Genomic DNA, 22,302 nt, shown 5'->3' with positions numbered 1-22,302 from the left:
CAGTTATCTTTAAAAACTGTTTTCAAAATAGGGGCACCTGGGTGGCTCAGTCAGTTAAGCGTCTGCCTTCTGCTCAGGTCATGATTCCAGGGTTCTGGGAAAGAACCCTTGTCAGGCTCCCTGCTCAGTGGGGAGCCTGCTTCTCCCTCTTCCTCTGCCCCTCCCCCTGCTTGTGCACATGCATGCTCTCTCTCTCAAATGAATAAATACAATAAAAAAAAAACTGTTTTCAAAATAAAATGATAAATTACTATTACAAAACTACCATTTATGCTCAGGCTTCATAGGCCAATTTGTACTGCAGGTCAAAAATGCCTCAAGTCATCTCTGGGGCTCTACTTCTATAAATCAGCCAGAGGTATTCATTAACTAATGAGTGTAAGAACAAATGACCTATAAAGAGAATTATTAATTAGCACTTGTAAAAAGTACATAAATAATATCACCCGAAGTTTATAATTCAACTGTTTGAGATTGTTTTTGATTTTATTATTAAAATCACATTTTAATTTCCATAAACTGAATAAACTAGAGCTACGCAGAGGGAAATTATATAAGAACTTTAACTGGAATTTAATGAGGGAGAATTCTATGCCCTACAATACTTAAATGCACTTAAGAGTCTTCCTAGGACCCAAGAAAGAGAAGCCAGAGGTACTAGATTTGCCAGGATACTGGAAGAAGAAACAAAAGATTCCATGGATATCAGAAAAGAAAAACTGCATTTATAGTCTCCACGATGCAAATGAGTTAAAGACTGGAAGCCTAATACTAAACCATTACTAGTTTTAAACCAAGTAATAAATTCACTGGAGAAGTCTTATTTTCCCCATTCAGATCGTGTTAGAGAAACTAATGAGAAGTAAAATTTTAAGACTCTCAAAACTAAATTATTCCTTGAAAAGAAAACTAGCTGTAAGTAAACTCTAAATTATTCAATGTACTGTGGTCTCATTCTTCATAAATGACCAGTCAAGTTCCAGAACATTAGCAGTGAAGCCAACCAAGAACCAAAAGAATTGGAATACTTTAATTCTGTTACTAAATTCCCAAATGGAATAAGTGTTGTTAAACAGAAACCATGAGTTTTTCAAATTAAGGTATTCACATACCACACAGAGTCTGAAATGGTATGATCAAGGCACAGGAAGGCAGATATAAACAGGATAAACATGGCACATCATATTAGAATGGGAATTTACATTTTTTATTAAAATAAGTACTATATTATGGGATCTAAAGCAATATTCACTTGAATAAAACAATATACCTAAGTCTTCTAAGAAATTTCTTGGATTTTTGCAACAAAATATGAGCCTCCAAAGAAACATCTGAAAAAGAAAAGAAAATCTGAAAAGGGATACATCTTTCTAGGGGTACTTTAGTAAAAAAGTTGGAGAAATAGTATAAATAATTATAATATATGGGACAAAGCAGCTCTGACTGGTCAGTCAAAGACAATGCTAAGGAAGTAAATACAGAAAACTGAAAGCAAAAAGTAGCAAAATGGCCTTGCTTTAATCCAAACTTGCTTAGTTTCTTTAAACTACTATATTGCTGCTATTCCAGAGACTGGTTACCAGGCTAAATATTAAAGAAAAGTGACTCTATTTCTTTCATTCTTGATGGAATCTACAGAATATATTTTCTTGCTCATGGATAAACACAGAATGGTAAGACTTGCTTTAATTTCATAATTTAATCTGAAATTTCAACTTGAACTAACTTATTTACCAAAAAAAAAGTTAAAATACATAGTGACATTAAATAACTACATGTGTTTAACGTTGAAAAATAATATCCAAAATACAGAAGCTTTCTGCTTTAGTCAAAACAATTTAAAATAATTTTCATTTTTATGATAGTTTTCTTAACATAAGGAAAAAAATCCTTTAACCCACTGTCCAATGCAAATGATACTGAACAAAAAATGGTTTCCACCACGCAATATGTTCAAAATACAATTACATTCCCTTTCCTAAGTAGAATAACCAAATAAACAGAAGTAAGATAATAAAGAACCATTTACATTATGCTGCTGTCTGTATGTCAACAATTACCTTGTATCTGTAAAAGCTATTTTGCTAGATATCTCTAAGTCCTTTTGGGTAGTGGTAAATTAAGATTAAGTTGCTCATTAGGATAAACCATCAGTCTAGATAATTCAAAAATAGAAAGCTTTGACAAAATATAGTTAATTCTCAATTATATGTAATAATGAGAAACAATTTAAAAATCAATATTCAGGGGCACCTGGCTGGCTCAGTTGGAGGAGCATGCAACTCTTGATCTTGGGGTCGTGAGTTTGAGCCCTATGCTGGGTGTAGAGATTACTAATAAAAATAAACTTTAAAAAATAAAACTCAATATTCAACTATTCCCATTCCTACCACCATTACTAGTTTTAAACCAAGTAATAAATTCACTGGAGAAGTCTTATTTTCCCCATTCAGATCGTGTTAGAGAAACTAATGAGAAGCAAAATTTTAAGACTCTCAAAACTAAATTATTCCTTGAAAAGAAAACTAGCTGTAAGTAAACTCTAAATTATTCAGTGTACTGTGGTCTCATTCTTCATAAATGACCAGTCAAGTTCCAGAACATTAGCAGTGAAGCCAACCAAGAACCAAAAGAATTGGAATACTTTAATTCTGTTACTAAATTCCCAAAACTATATAAAATAAACCCCTCAATATTCACAGGTAATTGTTTTCAGTGGAAAAAAATTCAGAGTAAATAATCTAAGAATACTGCTTAAACACAAATACAGATATTAAATATTTAGAGATATGTATATTTACATGAGTTGGTGTATATTTTTAGAAGCAACCACAGCAAGAATGAGCACACACAGTTCCCAGATATTGATTTCTAATACCATTCTCCAATAAAGGGAACCAGCACTCCTTGGAGAAATGGCTGATTCTAGGACTGGGGCAGGAAATATACAAGATGAGTCTGCAACATCTTGTAGTGCCAGAAAGTAAAGATGTGCTAAAAAAAAAAAAAACCCCAAAAACAAAAAAAAACAAACCACCACCAACAAACCAAACAAAACAACAAAATCCTCACAATGATGGGGATATGTCAAAAGGAATATAAAAACCAACTGAAACAGCTCCCGATGGCCAAAGCTGAAGCAATCTGAGCAACAAATAAAGTTGTATTGGATTATAAGTCAAAATATAAATACCCATGAGTCAATATTCATATAAATAAATGGTTAAGTTAATAAATGAGGACAAGGAGATGAATTTCCCTTGCCGAAGAATTCCAAAAAATTCACACACATACTCCACTATTAAGGAGATGGAACGTAACTCCCTACTTCTTAAGCATGTACTTCAACTAATAGTGACTTTCTTCTAAAAAGTATGCAAAGGTGGGGGGAGAAGTAACTTTACAGAGGACACCACGAAACTGATAAACCCTATCTCAAGCCAGGTGACCAAGGTTAACAACAGTGGTAAGGCACATTGATAGTATTTATTCTTCATATGATGAGGATGTCACTTTACCTCTGTGGGTCTTCCTCGCCAAAACACATTATCCAGTCTAATCCTAAGAATAGCATCAGACAAATCTCAATTAAGGGATAGTCTACAAAATATCTGACCAGTAATTCTCAACTATCAACTTGTAATCAAAATGAAGGAGTCTGAGAATCAGTCAAAACCAAGAGGGCACATGACAACTAAATGTAATGTGGTATCTTGGCATAGAAAAAGGACATTAGGAGAAAACTGATGCAATTTGAACACAGGTTAGTACATATGAATACTGGTTCATGAATTGTGACAAATGTACCATACTAATGCAGTATGTTAACAATAAGGGAAACTGGGCATGGGGTATAGCGGAATCACTACACTATCTGCAATAATTCTATAAAACTGTTCTAAAATAAGAGTTTATTATAACATAATCTAAGAATACTGTGCTATATTTTATAATAATTAGTTTTCAATATTCATATCAGGTACTGAGCTAGGTAGGTCATAGGGATTTAAGAATCAGCCAAAAAAGAAAATAAGATTTGGTCCTATCTTCATGGAGTTTGGAGGCAAACGGAAGAGAAAGACAATCATATAATCACACACAAAATGTAAATTTTAACTGTGGTAAATGTGTGTTCTGGGAGGTTAGAGTATCTAATCTCAGAGGTTAGAGTATTCCCTAAGGAAACAAAACTTCTGTTGAAGTGTGAAGGATAGCTAGGAGCTAACAAGAGAAGTGAAATGTAGAAGAGTGACCCGGACAGGGAAAAAAGCATGTGCAAAGGCTCTGTAATGGCAAAGAGCAAGACAAGTACAAAGGACTAAAAGGTGGCCAGCATGGTTGAAGTGGAGAGTTAAGCAGAACACTGTATACGAGGAGGCTGGAGGGTGAGGATGAGTTAAGCATTGTTAAGGGGTTTTACTTTTATCCTCGAAGCAGTGGGACGCCATAGAAAGATTGGGGAGGTGGAGAGAAGAGTAACAATCAGATGTGTGTTTCAAAATAAACCACTACGCCTTCAGGATGGTTAATGGACTAGAGAGTGGCCTAAACAGAAGTGGACAGGCAAGAATGGAGGCTACCGTAGAAATTTCAGGCAAGATGATGGTAACAAAATAATGTGGTGGTAGTGGAAATGGGAAGAAGTAAACAGATTCAAGAGATATCCAGAAAGCAAGATTAATAAAACTTGTTGACAGACTGGATGTAACCGGGAGAGGGAGTTATTAAGAACCACTCCCAGGGGCGCCTGGGTGGCTCAGTCGGTTGAGCGACTGCCTTCGGCTCAGGTCATGATCCTGGAGTCCCGGGATTGAGTCCCGCGTCAGGCTCCCTGCTCGGCAGGGAGTCTGCTCCTCCCTCTGACCCTCCCCCTTCTCATGTGCTCGCTCTCATTCTCTCTCTCTCAAATAAATAAATAAAATCTAAAAAAACAAACAAACAAACAAACAAAAAAAGAACCACTCCTAGTTTTCTGGATTTTACAACTGGAAAGATAATGGAGTCACTCACTGAAATAAGGAACAAAGAAAGATGAACATTTGGGTTTTCTTTTTTTTTGTGGGGGGGGGCTGTGGAAGTGAAGGGGAAATCAATTTAGTTTTAGACATGTTGTGTTTGAGATACCTTTTACATACTCAAGAGAGGGCACCAACCAGAAAGCAAAATATATAGGTCTAGAGCTCAGAGGAGAGAGAAAACACACCCTTAGAAAAGCTGTCCTCTTTATCCTAGAAAAGCAGTTAACTATAATCCCCAAATATCTAAGAAAAACATTAGACTTTGACCATCTGGATTTAGTTAAAATAAAAAGCTGAGAGAGAATATGGCAATAATATTTCATCAGCTAAAACAAAAACTGCTAGGCACCATGGGCAATACAGAGATTTTTAAAATCTTGGTTCAATAGTACAGCAATTATGTCACTAATCATGTAGTATTTTAAAGTTTTAGCAGGGCTGGCCAATGTTGTTGGGAATGTTTTATACCTGCACTACCCAGTAAAGTAGCAACTTAGCCACATGTGGCTGTTGAGCACCTGAAATGTGACTGATGTGACTGAGGAACTGAATTTTTACTCCTATTTTATTTTAAACAATTTAAATAGCCACATGTGGCTAGTGCTACAGTATGAGAGCTCGTTTAGAGCTTCCTCATCTATTTCATCTAACCCCCAGCAACTACCGTGCAAATTAACTAACAGTGGATGTAGGTGACAGAGGGATTAGAGCACTAGAAACTCTCATTTCATCTGCTTATATTATTTGAATTTTAATTTGAAGAATATATATTACTTGTATAATTAAAATATTTTTAAAAGTCATTAATATGCCATAGAGAAAAATTAGTAAATACAGAAAGAACAAATAAAAATAATCTGTAAACCTACCTTTAAGAAATAATCTATAATTAGTATTAAGTCATATATGAAGAGGATCTGTATTTTTTTAACACTTTTGTTAGGAGCACCTATAGCACCAATGGTCCAAGTCACTGAGTTGTATCACACTACTCTTCTACCCCACCCCCATCTCAAAACAATTTGGAAATCTTTTAAAAAAGACAGCCACCATCTCTAGAACTCAACCTCAAAACTGCCAAAAATAAACACCTAATAGTCCACTTGGCTAGCTCCCTTTACCACCATCACCCTTTGCCCCCAATGTCACACACTTTAAATGGAACCCAATCTCTACCCTACAATGTCATGAAATCATTCAGTCACTATAGTGAAAAGAGTACAAGCTTTGGAGCAAGCAACTTTGGTTATTAGTCTGTGGTTCTCCTTTACAGCTTGGGTGACCTTGGACTAATTACTTCTGCTGGTTTATATACCTGTTTCTTCATGTTAATAGAAAATAAGAATAACTATTCTTATCTAATATACCTAATATAGCATCTACAAAGCAAACCTAATATCTAATATACCTAATATAGCATCTACAAAGCATAATGCCTAGCCAGAGTAGCACTTAATAACTGACAACTATTATGGACTTCCATGTACCTAGCCCTGCCCTTGATGCCTTGAAAGTAGCACTTAAACAAAACAGATAGGGTCCTGGCCATCCTGGAGGTTACATGCCACTGACTTAACTCCCAGGGACTCTTTCCACGTGGGATTTGAATTCCTGATCCACCCCTTATTACATGTGTGACCTTATACAAAGCACTTTATCTAAAATCTCAATTTTTTCATTTCTAACATGGTAATATTTGCTCCACCTACTTGATATGGCTGGAGTAAAACTAAGAGTAAAATGGAGTATGGAAAAAACTGGAGTAAAATAAAGTATGAAAGTGCTTTGTAAATTATTATATACTAAATAAACAGAAGGTATTAAAGTAACATATTCCTCTTCTCCAAGGCAAATCATACTTGGCACCAGTGTGCCAAGAATGAATTATAGATGTGCTGAAATATTGACCCCTCTTTCGGACTTCAGGGAGCCAGGGAGAGCCAGGCTATATAGTCTGCCATACAAGTAAATCATTTCCGCCATGATGCAGAAAAGTCTGAAAACCTTGTTCTAAAATACTATCTCATGCTAGCAGAAACCGGAGTTGGCCAACTGACTCCTCTGGATATTTAGGCCTCATCACCAACTCCACGGTTCTTATGATCCTGCTTCAAAAACTGCATCACAGTTCCCTAAAAGGTCAAAGATCAAGCCTGAACATCAAGGAGCTATTAGTCCAATGCTATCACAGATATACAAAAATAAAACAAAATAAAAACTCTTAGATGAGAATATGGCAAAGATACTGCCATATTTTCACAAAAGATCTGAGCTATTTCCCGCAACACCCTAAGATAAAGGTTTAGAAATCATGAAGAGAAGAATAAGAGACAGAAGAAGAAAGAGAAAAGGAATAAAGGAAAGGGAAAAAGAAAAGATATACTTTTATAGACAATAGCTGAGAATCTGCAAGAGCTATTCAGTGGCTTCCATGGCTGCCTAAAGCTAGTAGACCAAAGATAACAAGATTATTTTCAGATTCTCTTGTTTTATAGTGTTTTTCACACATCCTAGAACTAATGCTGGTACATATCTGACTTTCAGACTGTCATGGTTCCTAAGTCATCATCTTTCATATTACGTGGAACAGGTCTTTCCAGTCTGTACATATATTGATAGTTTTTTCATCCATAGCCATATTAGCTTAAATTCCCTGTGGAGGGGTGCTTGGGTGGCTCAGTCAGTTAAACATCTGACTCTTGGTTTCAACTCCAGTGGTGATATCAGCGTCATGAGATGGAGCCCCGAGTCGGACTCCACAATGAGCATGGAGTCGGCTTGGGATTCTCTCTCCCTCTCCCTCTGCTCCTCCCTCCCATTCTCTCTCTCTCCCAAAATAAACAAATGAATCTTAAAAAAAAAATTCCCTGTTGAATTTATTCCTTCCTTCATCCTGAGTTTATTCCTTACTCCATCCCAAATCTATCATTCTTGGATGTATTTATACCTCCAGACTCTTACAAAGCCAAGTTTATTACTTAAAACCTTTTTCTCACTTTCCACTCCTCACGTCATAATAAACCCACACACTCTATATACACACAGATTTATATCCATCCCCATGGGAAAACTCTATCAAATAAACACTCCATAGGCTTTCGCCAAGTTCATTTCTTTGTGTCATACTTTTAGGTATGACATTCAAAAAGGTGTTCATCTACTGAAGATTAATAAGGGAAAAGATCTTCTTTTCTTAACAGCTGATAGGAATAAGGTGAGATACCCCCAAGTCATGCCAAAAATGATGTAAAGGAAATATGGTAGAAGCAGTTTAGAGTAGTAGTTAAGAGCTCGAGTCTGGAGTCAAACAACCTAAGTTCAATCCTGGCTCCACCAGTGTGCTTCTGGGCAGATTACTTTGGCTTCAGTTAATCACTTAGTTTTAGTTTCTTCATCTATAAAAATGGAGATTTTAGCCATCTTATAAAGTTGCCGTGAGGATTAGATGAGATAGTCACGTAAAACATTTAACATAATGCCTGGCACAAAGTAAGCAAACAAATGTTAATTGTTTAGTGTCAGATATAACCTATCTGCTGACTTTGTCATCAGCTTAGAAAGAAACTAATTCAGCATAATCTACTCTTTATAAAATTATGTTTTCTGCTCCTCCAAGTGATGAAAGACTTCAGAAAATAATTTTGTGAGCAGAAGAATCTGGTTACTCTACACAAACTATGATAAGCTGTATAGGTCTCTTCAAGTTCTAACATTCTACGAAACAAGAGGCAAACGTTTAGAACTTCAACCCTCAACCAATAAACACTTCCCAACCAAATCAGTAAGTTCAAGTACACACTCTAAACTCACATTAAGTTTGGAGGGATACTAACCTATTCACATGAAAGAACAATCATTAAAATACCTAATATAGAGAAGGAAAGGGGATGACAAGATAAGCAGGAACATACCAAAAATTTAAGCACTACACTACTGAAATTATCTTATTTGCCATTCCTAGCAAAGCCAAAGTCTCAAGGGAAAAACAAGAAAAGGAAAGCAAAGGACAACCAAAATTTAAATTTTTTGTTCTGAACTGTACCTAGTAGGTTGGTGGTATTTAATATGTATTACATAATAATTAACCACATTAATTTGTAAACCCACTGGATCTCCACAGCATTGGTCACAAACAGCTATCCATAAAAAGAAACCTCAAAACCACAAATCAGGAACTAAATAAGTAGGCAGTCTTGCTTCCTTCTCAAGGTCTAGGAAAGAATTCAGAAACACTGACATTTTGAAGTAGATAAGAGATTTCAGTATAAAGCTAGAATCTCTGCTTTCTACTCTCCCAATACAAGCTATTTACAGTTTGTAAAAATAAAATGCCACAAAAAAAAGTTGTCATTAACTTGAACAAGACACTGAGGAATGGTTTTTAATCTCTCTGGAGGATTTATATCTCCTCTGAGAATCTGATTTTTGTAAACGGACATTCTCCCCCAACTCCCCATGCACTCAAACAAAACATAATTTCAGGGGTGGGGATGAGAAGACCCCTGGAAGTTATGGACTCCTAGACTATGGACCCCAAGGCATAACCCAGGATTAAGGCAAACTAATTTATTAATTTGAAAAGGAATGAAAGTAACTGAGGCAGAGATTTTCATTCAAATAATAAAATTAGAAATATTTTCTATTTTCTCAGACAAGGAGTGTTGGACGTGGTCAGGAGAGGGTGTTGGTCGTGTAGAGCAAGGAAAACAAAGATAAGAAACGAGTTAGAGAAATTACGTACTTTAGAAGAAAACAAAGGGAGGAGACAGAAATCCTAAAAGGGGATGGCTTAAGGATTGTAGGAAGTGTAAACTATAAACTTTTTGAGATCAAAGGGTTCAAGAGGGAGATAAAAACATAACAAAGGAAGCAATAAAGTAAAAAGAAAAAGCGTCTAGAAACTGTTCTTAAAAAAAAAAAAAAAAAAAAAACCAAAAAAACCTCTTTCCTTTTCCTAGACACGTAAACACTAACTTGGCAAAAAGGAACGGACGAGAAAACGACAGCACGACTTCCTCCCCAAACTCCAGCATTCCTTGGCCGTCCTCACAAGCACAGACTTGGGACGTTTCTTAGGCAAGGCTCCAACCTGCACCACTGATTGCCCCGTGAACCTCTGGGAGGGACTATCACTATCTCCATTCCTCTCGCTGAGGGAGAGAGGAAGTAAGGGATGCAGAGAGAGCCGGAGAAAAATAAACACTGGACATCAGACCTGAAGGTGGCCCACTCCGAGACTTAGTCGAGAAAGACCTGGATCCTGCCACCCCTTTTTCTATCCGACACATGCGAGGATGAGAGAGTGCAGCCTTGCAAGGGCCAGTCCTCCCTTTTCACCGGCTGTTTCGCGGACACAGGGGGTTGGGGCAGAAACGAAAGGCCGAACACTTGGGCAGATACGGCACAGCCTAGGGACAGAAGTGTCCAGTGAAAGTCCGGAACGGCAAGCTCCAGAGGCAACGTGTCCGCCCCCACCAACTACCTCGGACGAGCCTGCCCCTCCCTTCCCTGCGGGCGGGCTCCGCCCTCACCTGTCTGCGGGGAACTCGGCGGCTCCCACGTCGAGGATTATCCCTGCCGCGGCTCTCTGGAATCGCCTCAAACCTGGCACGAAGTGAGCGGAAACGCGACCTGGGCCTTTTCCTTCTTCCCCTCCCCCCACGCACCTCGGATTCTCGGGGGCGGGGAGCAACTGCAGCTGTCACGGCTTCACACTGACCAACCGCCGCGGACACTCAGACCGACAGCCTCTCAACCCGGCCTGCAGCACCAACACGGAGAGCGGCGGAGCCGGAAGTGAGGAGACCGGAAGTAGCGTTGTCCTTGGCCCTGGACGGCCTCTCTCTCCCTCAATCTGGCTCGGCCCAGCCACATCTCGATGGTGCCAACGCGCCTCCCTTGAGGCCTCCTCCGCCCCTCTCCTGGAGGCTGGCCCCGCCCCTCCCGCTGCGGCCCTAGCAACCACATCCGGGGCTCCGCGGGTGCTGTTGCCCGGGTAATTTTCTGGCGGCGGCCGGATCACAGAGGGGTCTGCGCCCGGGTCCCAATGCACCTGCCAGAGCCGGGAGCTTGCAGAAGGGCGCGCGGGCCTGGTGTTGAGTGGTCGGAGGTCTCCTGGAGCCCTCAGCATCCCTTCTTTCTCACTCATACACCCCAGCTTCACGCGTTAGGCTTCCCCCAGCAGACGGTGAGCCGGTGCCGGGAGGGTGGAGGTGGACGTAGCTCGCCGCCACGCATATCACAGGAGAACCAAAGCTTTCTCAGCTGCTGGAGAGCACGTAGAAGGTTGTTTCGGTCCCGCGGGGGGTGGGAGGGTGGAGGGAATGCGGGGTTAAGGGAACAGACGGGATGCGGGCGCCTTACCCTCGCTTCCCCGGTTCTTGGAGCGCCCCACTCCGGCCACGTCACTCACGCCCACCCCCTTCAAGAAGACCAGACCTCCAAGCCTGGCATCCCTGAGTTCTTGTTTGTAATCACTCTCTGCGCTGCTCGCTCGCCGACGGTGGACCCCTTATACATTTTCTTTCCTGCTCCTGTTTCTTTATCCAGATGACTGAGTTCTGCTTTATTTGCTCGCCCCATTTCTTCTTAGGTAGATCATTGCCCTGTCTACAGAAACCGCTGAACAATCCTCTCTGAGCCCTTTGTAGTTTACTAAGTTGAGACCCCAACCTGTACTGTGGATACTATCCCTACCCCCGGCACTGAATGGAGGGAATGTATGGCTGCACAGTGGTGCTAGACACACCTGAAGCTCATTTGCAAACAGTACCTACAGTTGATCCATCCACATACATCTCCCATCAAGGTTCTGAACTGTTTTTCCTTTGAAAGCCTTGCATGCTCATTTTTACCGCCATTTCACTTGGAGAAATGCGAAGGGTAACAGTGCATTGTGTGGGATTTACTCTTCTTTAGACTGTACTTCTCACCTGCCTTTGTCATATTAGCTGATGAGACATTTTTAATGGCTAAGTGCCCAAAGACAGACCTTTGCCTTTACAAATTCTAGGGAGTTTCAGCATGCTGAATCATATATCCCTGTGCAAATATCTTCCCCATATCCGTGAATAGTAAAAACCCCTGAGGACACAAAAGTTTCAAAAGTAAGTAACATTATTTATCGGCTGAGATCTCCAGGACACTTCCTCTGTCAAAAACAGTACTGAAGTCTCAAAACATGAATCTGTGTATAAAGGACCCTCATCTTAAGTGGCTTTGTCCTTAACAAAAAGAGAAGAGCAAATGTATATGCCAGTTCACTCAAACTGTAACTTCAGTTCTATAGCCTACTGTGGACTTTTCTGTTCAAAGCCATCCTGTTAGTCTTCTCAGTTATAAGAAAAGGATCCCAATCTAGAATAATTACTGCTCTTGTTGTATAGGAACAGAATGGAACTGAGCAGCTAAGTACAAGTATTCTTAGTTTCAGAAGGGTAATTAGGAAGAGGAGCATGGTAGTGCTCAGTGGTGCTTGAATGATCTGTACTTAACTGTTTGAGTTGGCTGGCACCTTAAGGATTCCTGCCAGGTGTCTCTTGAGTTTGGGGATGCTTAGCTTCATTAGAGTTAATCTAACTATTAAACTTTTAGACTCAGAAGTGTTTCTTAAATTGGAAAGGTGGACACTTGCTTTAATTATTTGTCTTTAGCTGGTTAGTTTCCTTGGCAGCTGGTGATGTTTTTGATAGAGATTCAGATGGATTCCAAACTGCTTGGAACTCCTGCTAATTTCTGTTTGGTGAAGGTGCCGTTAATCATGTTAGGTACTTCAGTCCGGTGTGATCCTGGTACTGCACGTGATTAGTTCTCATACATAGTGCAAGGCTCCACACAGGATTAGTCTTCCCATGATTTCTGCTGCCCCAAGGGAAATTAGAATGTAGGTTGGCTCAAAGAAAACACTGGAAGCTGCTTCAGCTGGTGATGGAAGACAGTGAAATTCTATGTAATTTATTTTGGAAAAAGGAAGCAGTAGCTGGTATTTTTTTTTTGATTTGGGGGAAATTTTTGATGCTGACAGAAAGACCTTATTTTAAAGCTAAACCTGCTTAGATGGGGATCTTTCTTTCTTTCTTTCTTTCTTTCTTTCTTTCTTTCTTTCTTCCCTCTCTCTTTTTTTCTTTGCCCTAGAGTTTGGGGAATTCTGCCTGCTCATTCTCTTAAAGAATAGATTACTTCTTTTCTTTAAATTGGCATCTATGTTTGGAGAGGTAAGAAAAAAGGTAATAGTTGTCTTCTCTGTATGTTTATGACATGGGGATTATCTACTAATTTGTCTTTGTACTGTTATTGGCTATTATTCAGCTTTTGAAAAATCGGGTGCTATTTATTCACTTGGCTTGTGGGAACTCTGACAGCCTATATTTCATTTATTGACCACAAAGGGGGGCAACAGGTTAAGGAATATTATTCCTTTCTGAATGAGTTAAATGTGCACGCAACCTTTTTTCTTCACTTTAGATGTTGAATACTGTATGCTGCATATAAATAGTATTTCCTCAAGAGAAAGAAAAAGGTGCTACCTTCAAATCTTTTCTAGGGGAATTCTGGTAATGTCACAATAATTTTATCACTCTCCATCATCACCTCCCTTTTCATGGAGACATATTTAGTTAATGATTGCACAGTGTAATTCTCTGGAAACAAACCTTTGTTAGAGGATACTGATAAATGGAACATTTAAAGAAGCCCGTGAATAGTAGTCTGAGTGGAATATAAGAGTAGAAATTGTTCTGACTACAAAGAGAAAAAAACTGAAGTTTTTCATAATTCCTTTATCTAGAATTAACATTCAACATTTTGTCAATGTCTTCTTTTCTATGCATATATACTTTTCCTACATTTATTTAAGAAATTGTTATTTAGAACCTACTGTTTGCTGGGCACTAAGCACTGTAGGAATAGCCATGAGCCTCTGCCCCTGTGTAACTTACAGTATATGTTGGTTTTGTTGCCATACAGTTTTGCATTTTGCTTTTTTCACTTAAGATATTATGGAATTTTCTTCATATTATTAAATATTCTCCTTCAGTGGCTCAGTAGTGTTTCAGCATATATATTTCTTAATTTATTTACTTAGTCCTTTTTATACATTTAGGTTCTTTCCTGTTTGGTCTGTAATTATAAAACAACAATGTGGGGAATACGGTTGTATGGTAAAATTCTAAGATGACTTCCAATGATTCTCACTTTGTATAATTCCCTCCCATATGAACATGATAGGACATCATTCTCATCATGTTGTATTACATGCACAAGGGATTTTGCAGACGTAGCCAGCTGACTTTAAATCAATCAAAAGGGAGATAATCTGGATGGGCCTAAATTGCTACAGGAGCCTTTTAAGAGCAAGGAGTTTTCTCTTGCTGGTGCAGCAGAGAAGGCAGAGAGATGCGAAGCGTAAGAGAGGTTTGACAGGAGGAAGGTTCTCTATTGCTGAAATGAAAAGGGCCACAGTCAAGGACCTGAACCAGGAGCTGAGAGCAATCTCTGCTGATGGGCCAGCAAAAAACTCAGGGACCTCGGTCCTCCAACCACAAGAAGTTGAATTCTGCAAATAACCTGAATGAACTTGCAAGCAGATTCTTCCCCAGAGCCTCCAGATAACTAACATCTCGATTTCTGCCTTGTGAGATCCTAAGCAGAGGATCCATTTGAGCTCACCTGGATTTCTGGCCTGCAGAACTGTGAGATAATAAATGGGTATTTGTTTTAAGCTACTAAATGCAGCAATAGATCATGAAGACATGTGTAAGCTAGGTTATTTTTATATTTATAATTATTCTTTGGGGATAAAAATCCTAGGTATGGACTTGCTGGGTAAAAGTTATGCACATTTTTAAGGCTTTTATATCATATTACTAATTTGTCCTTCATAAGCTTTGTACCAATTTATATACCTCCTCACAAACTATGTTATGACATTCTGGCAAACACTAGATACTGCCATTCTGATAGGCAAAAACAAAAAGCAAAAAGGTATCCTGTGTTGAAAGAAGATTTACATTTCTCTTGTTACCAGTAGAATTGACTATTGTTTTCTTGGGAGTTCAATTGGTAAGTCTTTTTTTAGTGACTTGCCTATTCTTATTCTTTAGTTAGCTTTACCATTGACATAGAGAAAATAGTATTTAACATGTAGTACAATATTTCTCTGCTGTAATATTTTCAGGGAGTAGAATGATTAATGATCTTAATTGAGAGAATGGGTACTTCTGAGAAATATTACCTCCTGCCATTACTCCCTGCAAGAAATATCCGAGACATTATACTGTAGGAGAATGGAAACTGTTAACTTCATTGATTAAGCAGTATTGGTGCCTTGTTCTTTTCTAGGGAAAAAGTCTGGCTTGTCTGGTTTGGCGTTAGGCATGTGGTTGTTTTGGGAATAAAGATGTATTGTATGTTACCATGGAAAATTGTAGGTTTCACTACTGTTTTAGAAGGAAATATATACTGTTAACTCGCAGAAAACAACTAGTATCTTCCTAAATAAACATATCATTATTTTCAATTTGATCAAGATAATCACTAATCTCTGTGTATATTATATTGCTTTATATGGGAGGAAATACAAGTGACTTTTTCTATAATCCTTGTTATTTGAGATGATAGGGTTATTTCTGACAAATGATGAAATAAGGCAGAAGGAAAAGAAGGAAGGAAGAAAAGAAGGGAAAGAACAGAAGATAGAAGGGAGAGAGAAGTTGGGAGAGTCCCTTTTTCTCTTAGGGAGTAATTTTGCATGGTTTTCTCTTAAAAAATTGGTTCTTGCTACCTCAATTTCTGAAGGTTGGTATCTTCCTAATAAGAGCAAGATAATTTTAAACTGTTTATTTTGAAGTAATTGTAGATTTATAGGAAATTACAGAAAAATGTGCAGAGAGGTCCCATATGTGAGCAAGGTTTTTTTGTTTGTTTTTTAGTTGAATGGTCAAAGCTTATTTACTTAGGAAGGTCAGCCCACTTAATAGTGAGATATGGTTGCTATTTGTGTTCACGGAATTCATAAAGGCCTATTCTTCTGTTTTGCTGTAGAGGCTTGATATTGTTTGTTTTGTTTTGTTTTGTTTGGGTTTTTTGTTTTGTTTTGTTTTGTTTTTGTTAGATTCAGATAGGCATTGAAAATGCTGCCTTGGTTTGGCTTGGTGCTGGGAACATAGAGTGTCTAACTGTTATCAGAGGAGGCCACACCAGTGTGATTCAAAGACACTGTAATAAAGTGAAAAGAATAGTAGACTTTACATTAGAAAGCCTGGATTCTGGACTGCACTCAACTGCATTATAACTATATGAGCTTTGAAATTCAGTTTTATCTTCCTCCTGAGTTGTTTGGAATATAGGAAATAAAGGTGTTTGTAAATTAAAGCCCTAATTATTATTAAGACTTTTTTACAGTGACAACAACAAAAAAATCCTTTACTAGTTGTAATTCCTATGATAAAAATTACTTTTTAAAAGACAACAAAGGCAGAGGAATTTTGACAAAAAGTCTTGTCCAAAATTTTGTGCAAAAAATGCACATGACATCTTGAAACCTGGGAAGACAGAGCGAAAAACCTGAGGAACATCATGCCCACATTATTTCACACAGTAGTAACACTTCATCAAATTAGCTTGTTACTTTGGCCTGCAGTAGGCCCCGAGCTTGTAGATTCTCGTAGGGTACGTGCCACCTGGGAAGATAGGGGCAAGCCCATCTAGGTCCGTGTGCCTGTTCTCACAGTACTGTTTGATTTAAAAGAATCTCTGCTTTCAGTATATATTTCAGTGGGATTCTTGGTTTCTGTTTGCAAGTAGGATTTTGAAAAATCTTCGAATTATAAAGATCAACACAGCCAAGGGGCCATTTGAGAGAGGATAATGATGATGAGATCATCACCAAACATTCATTGAACACTTTGTAAGGTGCTAAGTGCTGTGCTGAGTGCTTTACACTAGCTTGTTGAATCTCCTTGAATGTGCAATAACCCTATGGGGTAGGTGCTGTAGTTACACCTATTTTACAAATAAGGAAGCTGAAGCTTCAAATGGTTAAGTAAACTACCCAGGATCACATAAGTTTAAATGGCAGAATCACTTGTCAACTCAGGTGTGCCTGACACCAAAGCCCAGATCCTTACGGTATGATAAGCCCTTTATTTTACAGATAAGGAAGTGGAGGTCCTGAGACGTCAAGAGCCATGGTCATTTTCCTTCTTACTCTAGTCTAGGTCTTTTTCTGCATTATATCCTCTTAACCATTTGCTTATTCCTACACATTTTGTCGATTATTTCTGGCCTCTGTGCATCTGGCTAATGTGTCAAATTAATACAAAGTTACTAGGTTTGGGGCACCTGGGTGGCTCAGTCGTTAAGCGACTGCCTTCGGCTCAGGTCATGATCCCAGGGTCCTGGGATCGAGCCCCGCATGGGGCTCCCTGCTTGGCGGGAAGCCTGCTTCTCTCTCTCCCACTCCCCCTGCTTGTGTTCCCTCTCTTACTGTGTCTCTCTGTCAAATAAATAAATAAAATCTTTAAAAAAAAAAAAAGTTACTAGGTTTGTAAGCATTTAGATAAAATAATATTTTGATTTTTAAAATTTGTAATGGAATTGCTTGATTTGATTTTTAGTGAAGCCTTTTCTACCAGACTCCTCTAAAGGGGATGCTGTCTCCCATGTGCTATTAAAAGTTGAACCTTGTGACTACTGTCTGACTGTGTTTTTCTTTTAGAGAAGTCAGAGGGGGGCAGTTGTGACTTCATGTGAAAAATAGCCACCAAAGATCTATGCAGCATCATTTTTAGTTCTTTAATTTTGGTAAGCACCCATTTTTAAAACAGATTAAATTTGCCTGAATTATTTCAGAAGTATATATTACAAAGCATTTGAAAGCAAGCGAGAATTCAAAAGCACAGAGCAGAGCTAGAGGGCTTTTTACAGAGGCCCTTTAGGAGGTAAGCATTTCTCCTGGAAGCTTTGGTTATTACATTTGCAGAAACATGTTCCCGTTCTTTTCATTATTATTAAAAACATAACTAATTAGTATAAATATTCTTTTTGATATTCAATTGACACATCATTGCTAAGACAGCTTTCTTTTTTTCTCTTCTTTTCTTTTCTTTTTTTTTTTTCTATTTTCAAGAGGCAGAAGATATACCGTCAAGTCCTAGAAGCAGTCTACCACTTTCTTCTCCACCCTGAAGAGACTTGGAAATTAATGGGTAACATTTTGCTTGAAAATTACTGAATGCTTTTCCTTCTTATCTCGGAGGCCTTCTGCGGAGAATTAATAGGAGGTTGAATGTGCGCATGGATAAAATGGATCATCTTAAAGGATTGAAGTTCCAAAAATATATCAGCAGGACTGGACAGGTTTGACATAATGAGATTTCTATTTTAGCTTGACTTCTGGAACGCTGAATAAACTATAAACCGAGCCGCATAGGTCCTGGGAAGGAAGTTTCTCTTCCAAAATATTCTAGCTGTGTGTAACATTTTTCTTACTCAGAACCTTTGAAAATATATTTACTTATCAGTTTTTAGAAATTTAAAGAAACAGCCACCAGAAAGACAAGCAATCTCTACATAAGCACTGGTGGAGATGGCAGAAGCTTCCGAGGATGCCTCAGCTCTGCCCGTAACAGTGAAGAAAAAGAAAAGTTTATCCATTGAAGAAAAGATCGACATCATAAATGCAGTAGAAAGCGGCAAGAAAAAGGCAGAAATTGCAGCTGAATATGGAATAAAGAAAAATTCGTTGTCTTCTATTATGAAGAATAAAGACAAAGTTCTAGAAGCCTTTGAATCTCTGAGATTTGATCCAAAGAGAAAAAGACTGAGAACTGCTTTTTACACAGATCTGGAAGAAGCATTAATGAGGTGGTATCGAATTGCTCAGTGTCTAAATGTACCAGTTAATGGTCCAATGTTGCGTCTAAAAGCTAATGATTTTGCCCTGAAACTGGGACATAATGATTTTAAGTGCAGTAATGGTTGGCTGGATCGCTTTAAATCCAGGTATGGTTTAGTATTCAGAGCTCAACCTGTAGAAGCTACAGGTGTATCAGTAGACCCTTCAACTGTCTGGCACCAAAATGTACTTCCTTATTATTTAAATGATTATCATCCTAAAAATGTTTTTAATATAAAAGAGACTGGGCTGCTGTATCGAATGTTACCTACAAATACGTTTGCATTTAAAGGAGAAACATGCTCAATCGGAAAGTTATGCAAAGACAGAATAACTCTGGTGGTTGGGGCGAACATGGATGGCTCAGAGAAACTTCCTTTGCTTATCATTGGAAAAAACAGAAATCCACATTGTTTCAAAGGTATAAAATCATTGCCTGTGTGTTATGAAGCTAACAGAATGGCATGGATGACCTCAGATGTATTTGAACAATGGATGCGGAAGCTCGATGAGAAATTTCAAGTCCAGCAACGAAGAGTGGTGATTTTTGTTGATTCTTTTCCTTCACATCCAGAGGTAAAGAACCTAAAGTCCATTGAGTTAGCGTTCTTTCCATCATGTTTATCTTCCAAATTTATAGCTATGAAACAAGGTGTTATTAAAAGCCTTAAAATCAAATATCGACATTGTCTTATCAAGAAATTTTTAAGCTCTGTTGAAGGCAGCAAAGAATTTACATTTTCTCTACTCGATGCAGTTGATACTTTGCACCTTTGTTGGAGGGCTGTAACCCCAGAGACTATTGTTAAGAGTTATGAAGAGGCAGGATTCAAATCTCAAAAAGGAGAAAGTGACAAGACAAATGCAGAGACAGACACTGGTCTTGATTTGGTTGCCCATGCTCAGGCAGCAGGCGTGGAATTTCCTGAAGGTTTATCTATAGAAGAGTATGCTGCCCTCGATGATGATTTGGAGACATGTGAAGCTGCACCAGAAGGTGATTCGGTATGGACCAAAGAAAGTAAATCAGATGAAACTGAATTTTATACTTCTGACGAAGAGGATGATGATGGATCTCTAGGAACTGAACTCCCTTTGCCATCAAAAAATGAGGCAATAACTGCTTTAGATACTCTTAAAAATTTTCTTAGAAGTCAAGATATGAATGATGAGCTTCATAATTCTTTAGCAGACCTTGAAATTTTTATTAACTCATCATCTAAATAATTATTTGTGGTACAACATCTGGAGAGTAATAGCTTTTCCTGATGTATTTTACCATATGAGGTATATAAAGGGAAAATACCACTTAAACATAAAAAAAAAAAAAAAAACAACTTTGGTTTAATTGCATATGTCTTTGACCTGAATAGCAAAGTTCCCTAGGTAGATTAAGTAATGAGTAAGTAAATGAAAAATATGAATTTCAATTTAGTAAGGTTTTGGGGAGTAGAAAATGTATTTCAGAGGCCTTGTACTGAAATATATGGTATAGATGTCAAAAATAAAAAACTTTCCAGCTATTTGATTCATACAGGTTGAATTGGTGATTGCTATTTTCTTTTTTTTTAAGTGCAGATCATGTTCTAGAATGTTTTATCTACCTCGTTTCGGAAATAAAATATTATATATTTATTTTTATAAAGACATATATTCTAGCCTTGTATCAAGTATTAACTTTAAATTACTTTATTTTTCTTGTAACTAGCTTATCTTGCTAAGAAGAAATTATGAAAAAGTACTGAAAATAAAATCTGATCCAATTATATACCAAAGTGATTAAAAATATGTCTCACTACTTTCAGAAGGTCAAATGAAAGACTATTAACTTATCAGATGCTTTTTGTCATCGATAACCAGAAGATGATATGGATTCTTCCTAAATATCTGTATGTATATGTGTGTTTTTAATAGAAAAATCTATTACTGAAACATTTGTGAACTCTTATATTTATATTTTAATAAGATTACTCTTGAAAAGTATATATGAAGATATCTATGCAGTTATTAGAAAAGAAAATGTTTTATGTGGTTCTTAGATAGTTTTCTAATTTTAACAGCTGAAACTTTTGATCTATCATTATTTTCTTGATTTTACTGAATTTTATTTTCAGGAAAAACTGAGTGTCTTTTCAGCATATTTTGACATACTTAATCATTTTTTCTTTCAAATTCAATGGCAAACATATTGAATTAAAATTCTGTTTGAGGAAGTTTTGTCTATAGAATCTTTTAAAATACTGTATGAAATTATGTACTCACCATCCAGAGAATAGTCTTTAAAAGTAGAAAAATATAACCTGTCAGACTTTGGTGTTGTCAAATTTTAAAAGCCATACTTATTTAACATATTACATATAATTTAGGGTACCCTTTGAAAAGCATTTTGAAAAAGTGTAAAATGTTATACAGATTATTTTTATTATGAATTATTAGTCTGCCAGCAAAAGACACATTTGGAAGGAAATACTTATAGAAAGTATTTTTATTTTCCATTGTTGATTTACTCTGCTTTTGAGATTTAGTAATGGCAAACCTTAAAAATATATTCAAATTAAGAAAATTTCTTGTAGAGCAAAATATAGGTTACTTAAACTTAATTGAAAGCGTTTTAATTAATGATTTGATTTAAAATTCTAGCGTGGTTGGAATTGTGGACCTAAATCATGGATCTTAATCTCTCTTAGGAGCCCCAGCTGCAACTAGAGCACCTGGCTATCGAGCCTTCAGGAATTCTTTTCTCTTTGTTTCTCTACTTCATATCATTTTGATATCAAATATTTTTATTTAATCATTCCAGATATTCTATGACATAGGAATTATTACTTCCACTTTTATGGATGAGGAAATCGAAACCTGAAAAAATAATTTGGTTAAAATCGCAGAACCAAAACCAAAATGCAGTAGTTCCCTGTCCCCTAGTCCCGTGTTCCTCTAACTATATACCGCAATGCTGCTTTTCTATACTCCATGAAAGAAAATGCTGTTGTTTTTTTCCCTTGAGTTTAGAGGCCCGAGGGTGAAATATATCCGAGAATTTGCTGAATCTATGTTGATAGCTCTGTTCCCAAGATCTCTCCTGCGAACGCTGTTACTAATGCAACACTCGGACTTTCTGGCTTGGTAATTCCGTACCACTCTAACAAGAGATTCCAGTGGAGTTCTAAGGAAAATATTTGAAAACGTGAATATGCCCAAAGTGCTGAAAGGACCTACCGGTTTTTCTCCTATGTGACATGATTCATTTTTTATTTCTGGGCATAATAAGTCTAAAGGGGATAAAATTAGAGAAGGCTCCTAGAGAGAATAAGAAAAAGATGCCTGCAGATTTAAATTTAAAGATAAACTTTAAGTTGTTAATGTTGTATACCCTTCTGTGTAGTTTACAAG

At 37.6% G+C, this 22,302-nt stretch overlaps 2 protein-coding genes across 6 annotated transcripts in view; one reads left to right on the top strand and one right to left on the bottom strand.

Annotated features, from left to right (window-relative positions):
• Nucleotides 1–10,905, bottom strand: part of ARFIP1 (ADP ribosylation factor interacting protein 1) — a 127,946-nt gene extending 117,041 nt beyond the window's left edge. The window contains exon 1 of one of the 5 annotated variants that reach the window (XM_045880279.3): nt 10,550–10,905. The gene's annotated coding sequence lies outside the window, so the exon portion shown is untranslated. The remainder of the gene's footprint in view (nt 1–10,549) is intronic. The other 4 variants (XM_045880281.3, XM_064585184.1, XM_064585178.1 and 1 more) reach the window with 4 other exon arrangements.
• TIGD4 (tigger transposable element derived 4) lies at nt 10,869–20,561 on the top strand. The gene is made up of 2 exons (XM_064585177.1): nt 10,869–11,205; nt 18,145–20,561. The coding sequence occupies exon 2, from the start codon at nt 18,604–18,606 to the stop codon at nt 20,137–20,139; it is 1,536 nt and encodes a 511-aa protein (XP_064441247.1). The 5' UTR covers nt 10,869–11,205; nt 18,145–18,603; the 3' UTR covers nt 20,140–20,561.
• Nucleotides 20,562–22,302: the final 1,741 nt, after the last annotated feature.

The sequence above is a fragment of the Mirounga angustirostris genome, unplaced genomic scaffold, assembly GCF_029215605.1.
Source record: "Mirounga angustirostris isolate CCGP_5_RB_7025 unplaced genomic scaffold, mMirAng1.0.hap1 SCAF_2, whole genome shotgun sequence".
NCBI classification, from domain to species: domain Eukaryota; kingdom Metazoa; phylum Chordata; class Mammalia; order Carnivora; family Phocidae; genus Mirounga; species Mirounga angustirostris.
The sequence above is the reverse complement of the archived record's forward strand: the minus strand, read 5'-3'. Positions and strand labels throughout refer to the sequence as shown.